At 42.6% G+C, this 12686-nt stretch overlaps 1 protein-coding gene across 1 annotated transcript in view; it reads left to right on the top strand.

Moving 5' to 3' along the window:
• LOC125462409 (uncharacterized) overlaps nt 1–12686 on the top strand; it is a 320685-nt gene that overhangs the window by 244995 nt on the left and 63004 nt on the right. Inside the window, exons 140-144 of the mRNA XM_059654215.1 lie at nt 2510–2656; nt 3713–3840; nt 5677–5810; nt 8106–8200; nt 12415–12574. Of these exons, the coding sequence (XP_059510198.1) occupies nt 2510–2656; nt 3713–3840; nt 5677–5810; nt 8106–8200; nt 12415–12574 (664 nt within the window). The remainder of the gene's footprint in view (nt 1–2509; nt 2657–3712; nt 3841–5676; nt 5811–8105; nt 8201–12414; nt 12575–12686) is intronic.

Genomic DNA, 12686 nt, shown 5'->3' with positions numbered 1-12686 from the left:
GGGTACAGTGGATGCAGTATACCACATTGGCAGATGTGCAGGTAAACCTCTGCTTAATGTGGAAAGTCATCTTGGGGCCTGGGATAGGGGTGAGGGAGGAGGTGTGGGGGCAAGTGTAGCATTTCCTGCGGTTGCAGGGGAAGGTGCCGGGTGTGGTGGGGTTGGAGGGCAGTGTGGAGCGAACAAGGGAGTCACGGAGAGAGTGGTCTCTCCGGAAAGCAGACAGGGGTGGGGATGGAAAAATGTCTTGGGTGGTGGGGCCGGATTGTAGATGGCGGAAGTGTCAGAGGATGATGCGTTGTATCCGGAGGTTGGTGGGGTGGTGTGTGAGAACGAGGGGGATCCTCTTTGGGCTGTTGTGGCGGGGGCGGGGTGTGAGGGATGTGTTGCGGGAAATGTGGGAGACGCGGTCAAGGGCATTCTCGACCACTGTGGGGGGAAAGTTGCGGTTCTTGAAGAACTTGGACATCTGGGATGTGCGGGAGTGGAATGCCTCATCGTGGGAGCAGATGCGGTGGAGGCGGAGGAATTGGGAATAGGGGATGGAATTTTTGCAGGAGGGTGGGTGGGAGGAGGTGTATTCTGGGTAGCTATGGGAGTCGGTGGGCTTGAAATGGACATCAGTTACAAGCTGGTTGCCTGAGATGGAGACTGAGAGATCCAGGAAGGTGAGGGATGTGCTGGAGATGGCCCAGGTGAACTGAAGGTTGGGGTGGAAGGTGTTGGTGTAGTGGATGAACTACTTGAGCTCCTCTGGGAAGCAAGAGGCGGCGCCGATACAGTCATCAATGTAACGGAGGAAGAGGTGGGGTTTGGGGCCTGTGTAGGTGCGGAAGAGGGACTGTTCCACGTAACCTACAAAGAGGCAGCCATAGCTGGGGCCCATGCGGGTGCCCGTGGCCACCCCCTTAGTCCGTTGGAAGTGGGAGGAATCGAAAGAGAAGTTGTTGAGGGTGAGGACGGGTTTGGCTAGGCGGATGAGGGTGTTGGTGGAGGAGGACTGGTCGGGCCTGCGGGACAGGATGAAGCGGAGGGCCTTGAGGCCATCTGCATGCGGAATGCAGGTGTGTAGGGACTGGACGTCCATAGTGAAAATGAGGTGTTGGGGCCAGGGAATTGGAAGTCCTGGAGAAGGTGGAGGGCGTGATTGGTGTCACGGACGTAGGTAGGGAGTTCCTGGACCAAAGGGGAGAAAATGGAGTCCAGATAGGTGGAGATGAGTTCGGTGGGGCAGGAGCAGGCTGAGACGATGGGTTGACCAGGGCAGGCAGGTTTGTGGATTTTGGGAAGGAGATAGGGGTTGGGGAACAATGAGGTTGGAGGCTGTGGGTGGGAGGTCCCCTGAGGTGATGAGGTCATGAATGTTGGATGATGATTTAAATAGTAAAAATGTGAAGAATATAGGGAAAAGACAGGAGGATGATACTTCTGTGACTCCAAAAGTACAATACAATTGGACGAGGATTTATAAACAGTTTAAATGTTTCAGCCACAATCAGAACCTGTCATAATTGTGCAAATATTATGAGGTGTCAGGCAGAAGAGGCAGCTTATGTAATCTTCTTGCATTAGCTCAACCTTCCCTGGAGGTCTAGTGGTTAGGATTCATCACTTTCACCACTGCAGGTTCGATTCCCAGGCAGGAATTGGGAGTTCATGTGTTCTCTTAATTTTTCCTTGAAAGTGGATTTGCAGGTAGATAGGGTACTAAAGAAGATGTTTGGTACGCTTGCCTTCATTGGTCAGTGCACTGTGTAGAGGTTTGGGAGGTCATGTTGTGGCTGTACAGGACATTGGTTAGACCACTTTTGGAAAACAGCGTTCAGTTCTGGTCTCCCTGCTATTGGAAAGGTATTGTGAAACTTGAAAGGATGCAGAGATGATTTACAAGGATGTTGCCAGGTTTGGAGGGTTTGAGCTATAGGGAGAGGTTGAATAGGCTGGGGCTATTTTCTCTGGAGCATCAGAGGCTGAGGGTTTGACCTTATCGAGATTTATAAAACCATGGGGGGGCATGGAAAGTGTGAATAGCCAAGGTCTTTTTCCCAGGTTTGGGGAGTTCAGAACTAGACTGTTGAAGGTGAGAGGGGCAAGATTTAAAAGGGACCTAAGGGGCAACTTTTTCACACAGATGATGCTGCACATACAGAATAAAACTGCCAGAGGAGGTGGAGGAGGCTGGTATAATTACAATATTTAAAAGGCATCTTTTAGAGTTTAGGGTTTAGAGGGATATTTGCCAAATGCCGGCAAATGGGACTGAAAATGCTGCATTATTCAAGTGATAATATTTTGTAAGAGCAATAAATTATTAATTATAAAAACATGTCTATTGAGACATCTTTTATAAAACATAGATTCAAAATAATACTTTCAAATGTACAAATTGAAAAGGAAATTAGTTACAGACGTTACGACAACTGTAAAGGTTGTTAAAACTGTACTTGTGGAGTGGGAAATAAACAATCAATAAGTGATTTAATTTTTTTTTTTGGATCTCCTGAAACAGATTTATCCCAGCGGATTACCAGAAAACCAGATTATACTTCTGGGAAACATCTCAACTGTGTTTAATGCAACAGAAGTCAGCAGCTGGAATATCACTCGAGTTGAGACACTTGCTGCATTAATGATGCAACAGCTCGAAAACACAACGGTACTGAAACCAGGAGAATGTGCATTTAAAATATTGATACCTGCAAATAAGTGGGAATTCAGTTCTGAATAAGATGCGAAAACTACTTCCTTGAAACGCCAGGATAATTTTAACCTCACTTCAGTGTTGTTGGTTCCTTTTGATGATTGCTTAAACTAGCTGAAGCTTCATGAGCGCATAGTGGCTCAGTGGCTAATGCCGCTGCCTCACAGTGCCAAGCACCTGGGTTCGCTTCCACCCTTGGCTAACTGTGTGTGTGGAGCTTGTACATTCTCCCCATGTCTGCATGGATTTCCTCTGGTTTCCTCCCACAGTCCAAAGATGTGCAGGTTAGGTGGGTTGGCCACGCTAAATTGCCTGTAGTGTCCAGGTATGTGTAGGCTAGATGGGTTAGCCATGGGAAATGTGGGGTTATGGGGATAGAGTAGGGTACTGGGGTGGGTTTGGGCAGGACGCTCTTTGGACGGTCAGTGTAGACTTGATGGGCTGAATGGCCTGCTTCCATACTGGCGGGATTCTATGACTCTGCGAAAACAGGGTCATGCGATATACATAGAGGCCAATTCAGATTACTTGTTGTTTCCTCTGCTTAGTAAAGTCTAGCTAGTGAGAAGCAGATGCAGTAAGTGCCTTGAGAGCAGAATGCTTGCCTGGACTTCATAAAGAAAACTTGGGCCAATGCTTATCTATGCTCTTCCGCTCCAGCTTCTTTGTTATCTCCCCACAGTTTTGCAGATTTTTAAATCTCTCTTTTCACACCTTAAAAATATGCCCCTAAATTGCCATAGTCTACTCTGAGTAATCAGCTATTAACTCAGCACCGCCTGAAATAGGAAACAGTGTCATGGTCACCTTTCTTTGAATAAAAACAGAAATCAAGATTGATTAAAGAATTCTGTTGGGAGGAACAAGCCCAGTTCTATGTATGGAGAAGAAAAAAACGATGTCTACAAGTTCTAAATAAGAAATTCAAGAATTAAGCAAGGAAAGTAAATAAATATAAAAATGCAGTTTATTTGGTATTTGCTACTGAATATTTTATGAATTGCTCTTCAGGTTAAAAGCATTATTACAAGGTATCTACAGTTGGGTGGAACTCTCAATGAAGTTTCTTTGAAAGTTATCGGTGGGCCAAACCTCTGCACTCTAGATGAAAGCCAGCTGATGACTATTTCAAACTTGACGTAAGTATTTCATCTTTCTCCTCAGTTTTCTCACTTGCATTAAATATCCTTCTCCAAAACAGAATGAAAATCGCTGTTCCAAGTGTTACAGCACAATGCTCAACAAATCAGATGGTAGCAATGAAAAGGTGAAAGGGTCAAACACTCTTAGCATATATATTTCCGTTTTTTGTCATTAAGGAAAAACACATTCTTGCTACCTCTGTGACTTTCTCCTCATCATTTCATGTCTGGTTCAGAACACAAATTTGTGACCATAATATGTAGCAGTCTGCTCTGCCATTCAATCAAGGCTGATATGTTTCACAGTCCGATTCTCCTACCTTCCTACCATAGCCTTTACTCCCTTTACTAACCAAAAACCTAACTATCTGTGTCATAAATACACTCAATATCTTGGCCTCCACAGCCCTCTGAGGCAATGAATTCCACAATTCAACACATTCTGGCTGAAGAAATTCTTCCTCATCTCGGTTCTAAAAGGCTACCTCTTCACTCTGAGACTATGCCCTTAGGTACTAGTCTTTCCAACTAGCGGAAACATCTTCTTGCCCACTCTATCCAGGCCTCTCCAGTATTGGGTAAATTTCAGTCAGATTCCCCCCCCCCCCCATCAAGCTTCTAAACTCCATTGAGTACAGACCCAGACTCCTTACCTGCTCCTCACAGGACAAGCCCTTCATCCTGTAATCATTCTTATAAACCTCCCCTCACTCTACTTGAAGACTAGCACATTCCTTTTTAGATATGGGGCCCAAACTGCTCATGATATTCCAAATGTGCTGTGACAAATCCTTAAATTCCCTCGGCAGTACATCCCGGTTCTTGTATTCTAGCCCTCTCAAAATGAAAGCCACCAGTGCATCTGCCTTCCTGACTGTCATCTGAGCCTGCATTTCTGAGGAGTCTTAATTTTAAAATCAATTTTACGAATTCCATTGAGATTGCCTAGTTTGTTCCATTCCTAAACTGGAAATACACACATTGGGGTGAAACTTCAAACTGTCTCTGTCAAAAAGGTCATGGGTGCTGCTATCATCATAGAATCCCTGTGGTGTGAAAGCAAGCCATTCGGCGCACCCACTTCACACCAACCCTCCAAAGAGCACCCCGCCCAGAACCACCCATTACCCTATTCCTGCATTTCCCATGGCTTATCCAGTTAGCCTGCACATCTTTGCACTGTGGGAGAAACTGGACGAGACCCCACACAGACACTGGGAGAATGTGCAAACTCTACACAGACAGTTGACCGAAGGTGGACTCGAACCCAGCTCCCTGGCACTGTGAGCCAGCAGTGCTAACCACTGAGCCAAGGTGCCACCCTTCCTTTGAGTAATGTTGATGAATCGGAAGTACTGAACGAGTGGTGGCTGGTGGCTCGCTAGCTGGGGAAAGTTGCAACATTTAGCAGGTTTTCCTTGGAGCTGTTCTTCAAGTGGGACCTTAGAGGTGGTGAGAATGGAAGACACAGAGGAGTCAGACTTCCTGTGCACATTTTTGTGAAACAAAAGCAGAATTAATGCTGCCCTGACTTTACAAAAATCAGCTTTAAAACTTGTAGTCATTCCTTTTTGAGAAACATGTTATAGTCCCTTAAAAGGACCACTGCTTATCAAATATAAGCTGGCAGTGATTGGCTCCAACTATCAACATACACGAATGTCACTTTGCTGCAGCTGCTAATCACCTGCAGTTATAGGCATTACCACTGTCAATAAGTGGAATTTTATTGTTTCTATGGGAATGTTCATGGATGAATAACAATGATAACTACAATGCCAAATAATTTGTTTCGTGCATTTCAAAGTTAAGGTTCTGCCCTTTCTTCTACAGGAATGCTGGAGCACTGGATATTTCCACATGCACTCAATCAAAAAAGAACCTACTCTACAACCAAGCAGCGTCTGAATTAATATCTCAGCAAAATAACACCATTGCCTACTTCAACCTCATCAAGTCATACCTTGGTAAAGTGCTTGATTCTTGACATTTACCATGTCTTTCTTTAGGTTTGAAACATGCAGCTAATAATTTTGGCTGGTTGATAAATTGAACCTAAAGCTTAATGGTAGGCTAATTTCCTCTTGGCTGTACGTTTACTGTTTCACTGCAGTACTGAGTTACTGACTGCATTGACAGAGGTGTTATCATTAAGAAAAGATGGTAAACCAATTCACAATCTGCCTGTTCATCCTCCCACAGCCCAAAGATGTGCAGGTTAGATGGAATGGCCGTGCTAAATTGCCCACAGTGTCCAGGGATGTGCAGGTTAGGAGGATTAACCATGGGAAATTCAGGGTTATGTGGATGGGGTAGGGGTGTGGGTGTGGGTGGGATGCTCTTCAGAGGGTCAGTATGACTCGATGGACCAAGTGGCCTGCTTCCAAGTGGAAGATTCTCTGATTCTGTGTAAAATGTACCATGGCAAAATTAGAGTCAGGTATCTTGGTCAGCGTTTACTCTTCAAACAATTGTCACAATACTTTCTGTGAGATCCTTTTGCGCAAAAGCTTTGCTGTTTTTACCTGCATAAGGACAGTGGCTACACTTTAAAACTAAGCCATTGACTGTTCGAAGCTTTAGAACATGCTGGGAGCATTGAAGGTTCCATACAACCTCACGTTTACCGTTTGGCACACTGGGTCAATGAAAGCACCTTACTTTTAAATATTAGTAATTTTAAATTGGTAATGAACAAATTCACTGATACATTTAAAGAAAGTGAGCTAATGAACGAGTGTTAAAATTTTTTAACATATTTTTGCAGGAATAACCAAGAATAACATAGAGAAAATCAAAGAACTGTTATGAGAAAGTGTGCTTACAAAAAAACAACTGCCAGCTGTTAAAATATCATTTTACGTATTTCTTTTCTAAGATGATACAGAGTTGAAGGGTTTGATGTCTGCTTCACCTCTTATAGCTGGGTTTTTAAGTAAGGGGCAGATTTCAGATAGTGCACTGCTCCAACAAGTAAACCTCATGCCTGGTACTGCAACAGGAGGGCTTAATAATTTTGATTACCAGGTCTTAGTTAAGTGTTGCAGGTTTATTTCCATCATCCCACTAAGTAGTGAGGAGGAACTTCTGAGAGAGTCGCACATAAAGGAAGAGGTTGGAGGAGATTCTGTGTGATAGAGGTGGGGCATGATTTCCAACGTGGGGTCAAAAGAAACAATCCTGTTCCTCTTGACCCTACTGAGGGACTTTGAATAATTTGCTTGCAGGACCTCTTTGTTTTGTGAACTTGCTTCAGCTAGGTCGCAAAGCAACAGTGACCTTCCAACTCAACCCAGAGATAATAATCTATGAGAATAAAAACCGAAAGAACTGCGGATGCTGTAAATCAGGAACAAAAAACAAAATTGCTGGAAAAGCTCAGCAGGTCTGACAGCATCTATGAAGGAAAACTACAGAGTTAGAGTTTCAGGTCTGGTGGCTCTTCCTCAGAACTCAGTTTTTACAACTTTGTTGTTGTAATAACCTATCAGTCCTTTTCACATTATAGAGCCCTGCTTAGAATTTATGCAGGAAGATACTGCCTAACCATGACAAATACCTAATCTCCTCGAAAAGCAGTGGTGTTTAAAATGAAAATTTCTTTATTTAACTGTTCTTGTGTGAGCAGAGAGAATTCCTTCAATGGAGTGAGCTATATAACCTGCAGTGTGGTAGAACAGCTGAGGAACTATTATCCACACATCCATTTATAAGTTAACACCAGCCATCAAAATCTTCCTAACACCCTTAGATCTGGTTTGTTACACCTAACTGGTGAGGTTTTAAAATTTTATTTTCAAGTGGATATGATCTGAAATTGACATGCAAAGCAAAGAAACAGAATTGTGGAGTTTGAGAGATATTGGGATAGAATTTAAATTTGAAAAACAGTCACCAAATAGCTAAGGCGCAATAGTGTAGATTTTTCAAGAAATGTAGATGCAGGGAGAAATGGATTATGGCCAGTGATTGATTCAGGAAGTTCAGGCTTTTAATGGGGCATGAATATTTACATCAGGTTGTTCTGCAGTGCTTCTATGCAGATGAGCATTTTAAGGGCAGAACATGTTCAGATGATGAAAATGCCTATATTCTTCTATTGTGAAAGTAATTAACAAATAATGAATGGTGCTAAATACTGAGAGAAAATAGCACAACATTCCATTTTTAAGCAATAGGTAATAATGCAGAATTCTATATAGGTACAAAAAAGTGAAAAATGTTACTGCTTTTTGATAAATGAGTGTGTTTGCTTTCTTAAGGTGGTGCCAGAGCATCTGATCTGGAGTTTCTCGCCAATAATCTTGTCAACATGGACTTCCCAACCTTCATAAAGCTGAATCCTGAAGAAGTAGCAGTATGTATATATAGTATAACAATATGATTTGATCATTTAAGAATGACTATGGTTTCTTCTTTAGCAATCTGTTTCATACTTGCACGTTTGTATTTGGGAATGACAATGAACTTCCTGCAAGGAAATCGAGATTCATTTAAAAAAAAAGACTATTTGATTATGATGGGAAGTGTAACATCTCATAATGTAATCTTACATTGGAATAAATGTTGGTTGAATAGGGAACATGGGTCAGTGTCGATGGTATAGAATACCAATTTAGAACTGTAGTGATTGGAATGAGGGCCAGTTAGATCTCAATAACAATGAGATCCTTGACTGAGTTTGTTAACCTGGGCCAATCACGGAACCCTGGCTGAAAGATATAAACAGGAGATTCTCAGAGTCTCCTCTTTATAGGAACTGGCTCTGAGCTGGCTGGTCAGATCCAATACACTATGCCACATATAAAAAGCGGATGATTTGATGATGGGATAATTATTAGGTATTATCAAGAACTATATTATGAAATCCGGATTCATAGATGAAGGAAATTCACAGCTCCACTGTTGTGATCAGTCTGATATTCTTTTAACCACCCCCCCATAATCTGATATTGCTGTTATTTTTAATGTTCAAACAACATTTAGTAATGTTTACCATATGGTGAGTCACTTTGAGTTTCACTTGTTTGATGTGAGGGCACTGCCGATTGGCAATGGACTTCACAGAATGTGCAGCACCAGTGTAAGGTTGGTGTTCCCGTAGCCTCATAAACCATTCCCAGATTTTTATACTAAGAAGCTTCAATTAGTTAATATTTCTATTAATGAGCTCTTTTCTCATTTCAAATCTGTTTGTGATGTTGAGGATCACCTAATTATATAAGCACTGAGCCCTGGCCACATCACACTTGAAGTTTAATTATCTGGGTGCAGTGAGACTCTGAGGTTAGTTATAATTTGAGAATAGACTGCCAATTTTGTTTTGATTTGGTTGGAGGACAATAACCATTATTTTTGAAGTCAATAAAATGGAATGTGTTAAGAAACTAAAGCTAAGGAATCCCATGAGTTTGAACAAGCAACATTATACTTGAATATAGAATGTTAGAACAGTAACATAATCCATAATACATGGACACCTCATTTCCACCATCCCAAGTTACACATCCTCCCTTTATCAATCTGGTTAAGGGGGCAAGGATGTTACCTTTTGGGGTCAGTCCAGGATTAGGGGGACACTGTTTTAAAATCTGGCGAGGCCACTCCTTTCAGGACAAGAATGAGAACATTTCCCTCTGAATTTTGAGCCACTTTGGAACACTCTGCCTCACTCTAGTGGGAGCGTGGGCCATTGAATATTTTCGAACCCGAGGTGGGTGGATTCCTGTCAGGCAAGAGATTTAAAATTTATTGAGGGTATGTAGCCATGGGAAATTCAAAGCACAAAGTAAAAATGCAGAAGCTTGCTGATTGATGGTCAAGATGCCAAATTGTCGACTCTTCCCATTTTGTATTTTTGCAAGCCACCAGCTTGCTGCTAAACGCTTTCAATATGGGAGAAGTGACCAGAGGGCATAGGTTTAAGGTGAGGTGTAGGAGGTTTAAATGGGATGTGAAGGAAACTGCTTCACACAGAACCTGGTGGGAATCTGGAGCTCAGTGCCTGTAAGGGCGGTAGAGGCTGAAGCCCTCGTAATATTAAAGAAGTATTTAGATGTGCACTTGTGGTGCCAGGCCTTACAAGGCCATGGGCCAAGTGCTGGGTAATGGGATTGCTTGTTTTTGACTGGTGCAGACTCAATTGGCTGAATGGCCTTTTCTGTGCTGTAGACCTCTTTGACTCTCTGATATCAAGAGCCATTCTGTAATGGACTACATGAAAGACTGCTCTTGTTCCAGTCAATCACATTCCTTTTTTGTGTCTATGTTCCCTTTGACTCCAAACCTGCCCTCCAGTACTAATTCACCTGCCTTTCACCAACAGTGAGCTTTTCTGAGCTCGATCCAACCCTGGCTTTTCTTCCCCTAAACTCTAATCATGCTGAGTTGTATGAAGCAAATACTTCTTATGGGGTTTTCAGCAACCATTCCTTCAATTACAATAAAATATTAGTGCTCTCCGGCTTCTTTCCAGCATACCCAGCAAGTTCCCACAACTTCCCCAGCGCCTAGCCAGTCAACTGCTCTTATACAAATTAAGCAGCCCATTGAAACCTTTGCGATAAGGCCCACCCTTGTTGTGGGCCTGAATCGAATGATGTGACTAGCAGTTTTCGGAACTGCTTGTTCCACAAGCATTAGGTTTGCACAGAATGCTGGAAATGGATTGTATCGCTGATTGCTCAATCATCAAACAGTACAGCACAGCCCACTATGACTGTGAGAAATGGTTCCAGGTTTGGCATGACAAAGACTGATCTGATTATATAATATATGCAACCAGATCTTACCTCATAGCTTAGACTTTTACTTATCTGCGAAATAACTCCATGGATCCAGTCACCAAGTCACCCCTTATTTACACATGCATAGTATATGACACAGGTACTGTTAACTCAGAACCAGCTCTGAGAGCCAGCAGAACCTCTAGAAGGGCCATCGGACCCGAAACATTAACTCGATTTTTTTTCTTCACAGATGTTGCCAGACCTGTTGAGCTTTTCCAGAAACTTCTGTTTTAGAACCTCTGACACCCCTGTTTATATCTGTGAGCCAGGGCTCCCTGATTGAACCAGGTTAACAGCCCCAATCAGGGAACACATTTTTGAGCTCACCTGGCTGACCTCATTCCAATAACTAGAGTCTGGACAAAATAACCTCTTCATTCAAATGTTGAATATTTATTGCAGCTTCATATTGGACAGTAACAGTTTGAATTAGACATTAGAATTAGTTTTGAAGGGATTAGGTTAAATTTGAATATGCGGAAAAATAAAACTGAGCTAAAATCACAGATTGAGAGAGGAAAAGTGGTAGAAGCAGGAAGACAGGATGAGGAGATGTATGTAAATGTTATATTTGAAGTATTGGAGCTGTACAAAATAACAGGAAAATGATAAGGCAGGTCAGGCAGTATCTGTGAAGCGAAACAGCTAATGTTTCATGTTGAGGCGACCTTTCATCAGGGTGGTTCTGATAAAAGGTCATTTTGACCTGAAATGTTATCTCTTTTCCCCAAACTAGAAGAGCAAGAAGGAGAAATAATTGGGCACATCGGTCCTGGAGAGAAACTCATCACTTTCCCATCGTCTCTGGGCTGGGCAAGAAGGCTCCTGTGGACCTTGCCTTGGCAACAAATTTAGGTCCCGAAGTGGTCAATTAGTGGCCACTTAATGGCTTCAATTTGTAACCGATCCAATCAGCTGCCTCTCCATTGGGTGAGAAAGAGGGCTAGTTCACCTGCTGGGAAACCAGGGTGCTGAGTTTGAGGGGGATAGTGATAGCGAGGCTTACAGTTGCCTTGCCCTGGAGCCTGAAAGCCAATGCCTCGCCTTTGCCTCTGATTCCCCTCTTCCCTGACTCCTGTCTGCAACAAAAAGTTTTAAGAATTACCTTTTCTGGTTCTGAATCATGACCAGACTAGGTTTCAAGTGAGCAATGACAGCAGCTCCTGGGGTCCTGACATGCTAATGTCAAAGTATCTGATTGGCTGAGAAACTGGCCTGTTGATTGGCAACCTGCTGTTAATGGGCTGACCAGCAAGGTGACAGGTCAGGTTACCTCACAGGTAGGGGTAGTGTGTTAGTCCCCAGCTTTCCGCCACACATACAGACTTGGAAAGGGAAAATGCAGGCCGCAGTTTCCATAGAAGCTGAGTGATATGTTGAATATTTCTGTAATTTTTCATTTTTATATCATCTTTAAAGTAGCTGCAGCCCTGAAAGTGCGATCAATTATTTCTAGATAGTCAGAACAAAACATTTCAACCTATTACTCTGGTCTGACATCATCTGACAGTTCTCATGTCACCTATGTGTTCAAAATCTTTCCACGGCTGGGCTTTCAGGCTTGGAATTCATTTAATTCTATAACACTTGAAACTATTGCTATATCTTTGTTTAAATAATAAATCATCACGCCAAAAGACTTAGTTCATTAGCAATTTGGTTTTTGTGCCGGCAATGTTTTCCTTTCGTAGATGGATCCAAAAATGTAATAAGCTGACCACTGAAGGAATAGGCATTGATCAATGTTTCATACTCATTCTGCTCATATTCTTCCTATCATTAGAAACTTTCTGCAACACAGTTGATAAACTTACTTCAGGCTAACCTCCCAGCTCTTCAAACTGGAGCCAGTGAAACTGTGGTGTCAGCCTGGGTGAGGTCACACTTTGAATCTGAAGTGAGGCGTGTTGGATTGACAGGAGGAATTCCAGATCCTTCGTCAGGTATGTGCCTTGATAAAAGTTCAGAAGTACTGTTGACAAACAATATTTATTGTTGTACTCCCTTGCTCATGGTATAATACATTGTAACATAGTTGCAAGTACAGTCAACGCT

The sequence above is a fragment of the Stegostoma tigrinum genome, chromosome 23 (genome assembly GCF_030684315.1).
Source record: "Stegostoma tigrinum isolate sSteTig4 chromosome 23, sSteTig4.hap1, whole genome shotgun sequence".
NCBI classification, from domain to species: Eukaryota; Metazoa; Chordata; class Chondrichthyes; order Orectolobiformes; family Stegostomatidae; genus Stegostoma; species Stegostoma tigrinum.
This window is presented reverse-complemented; position numbering and strand designations above follow the sequence as displayed.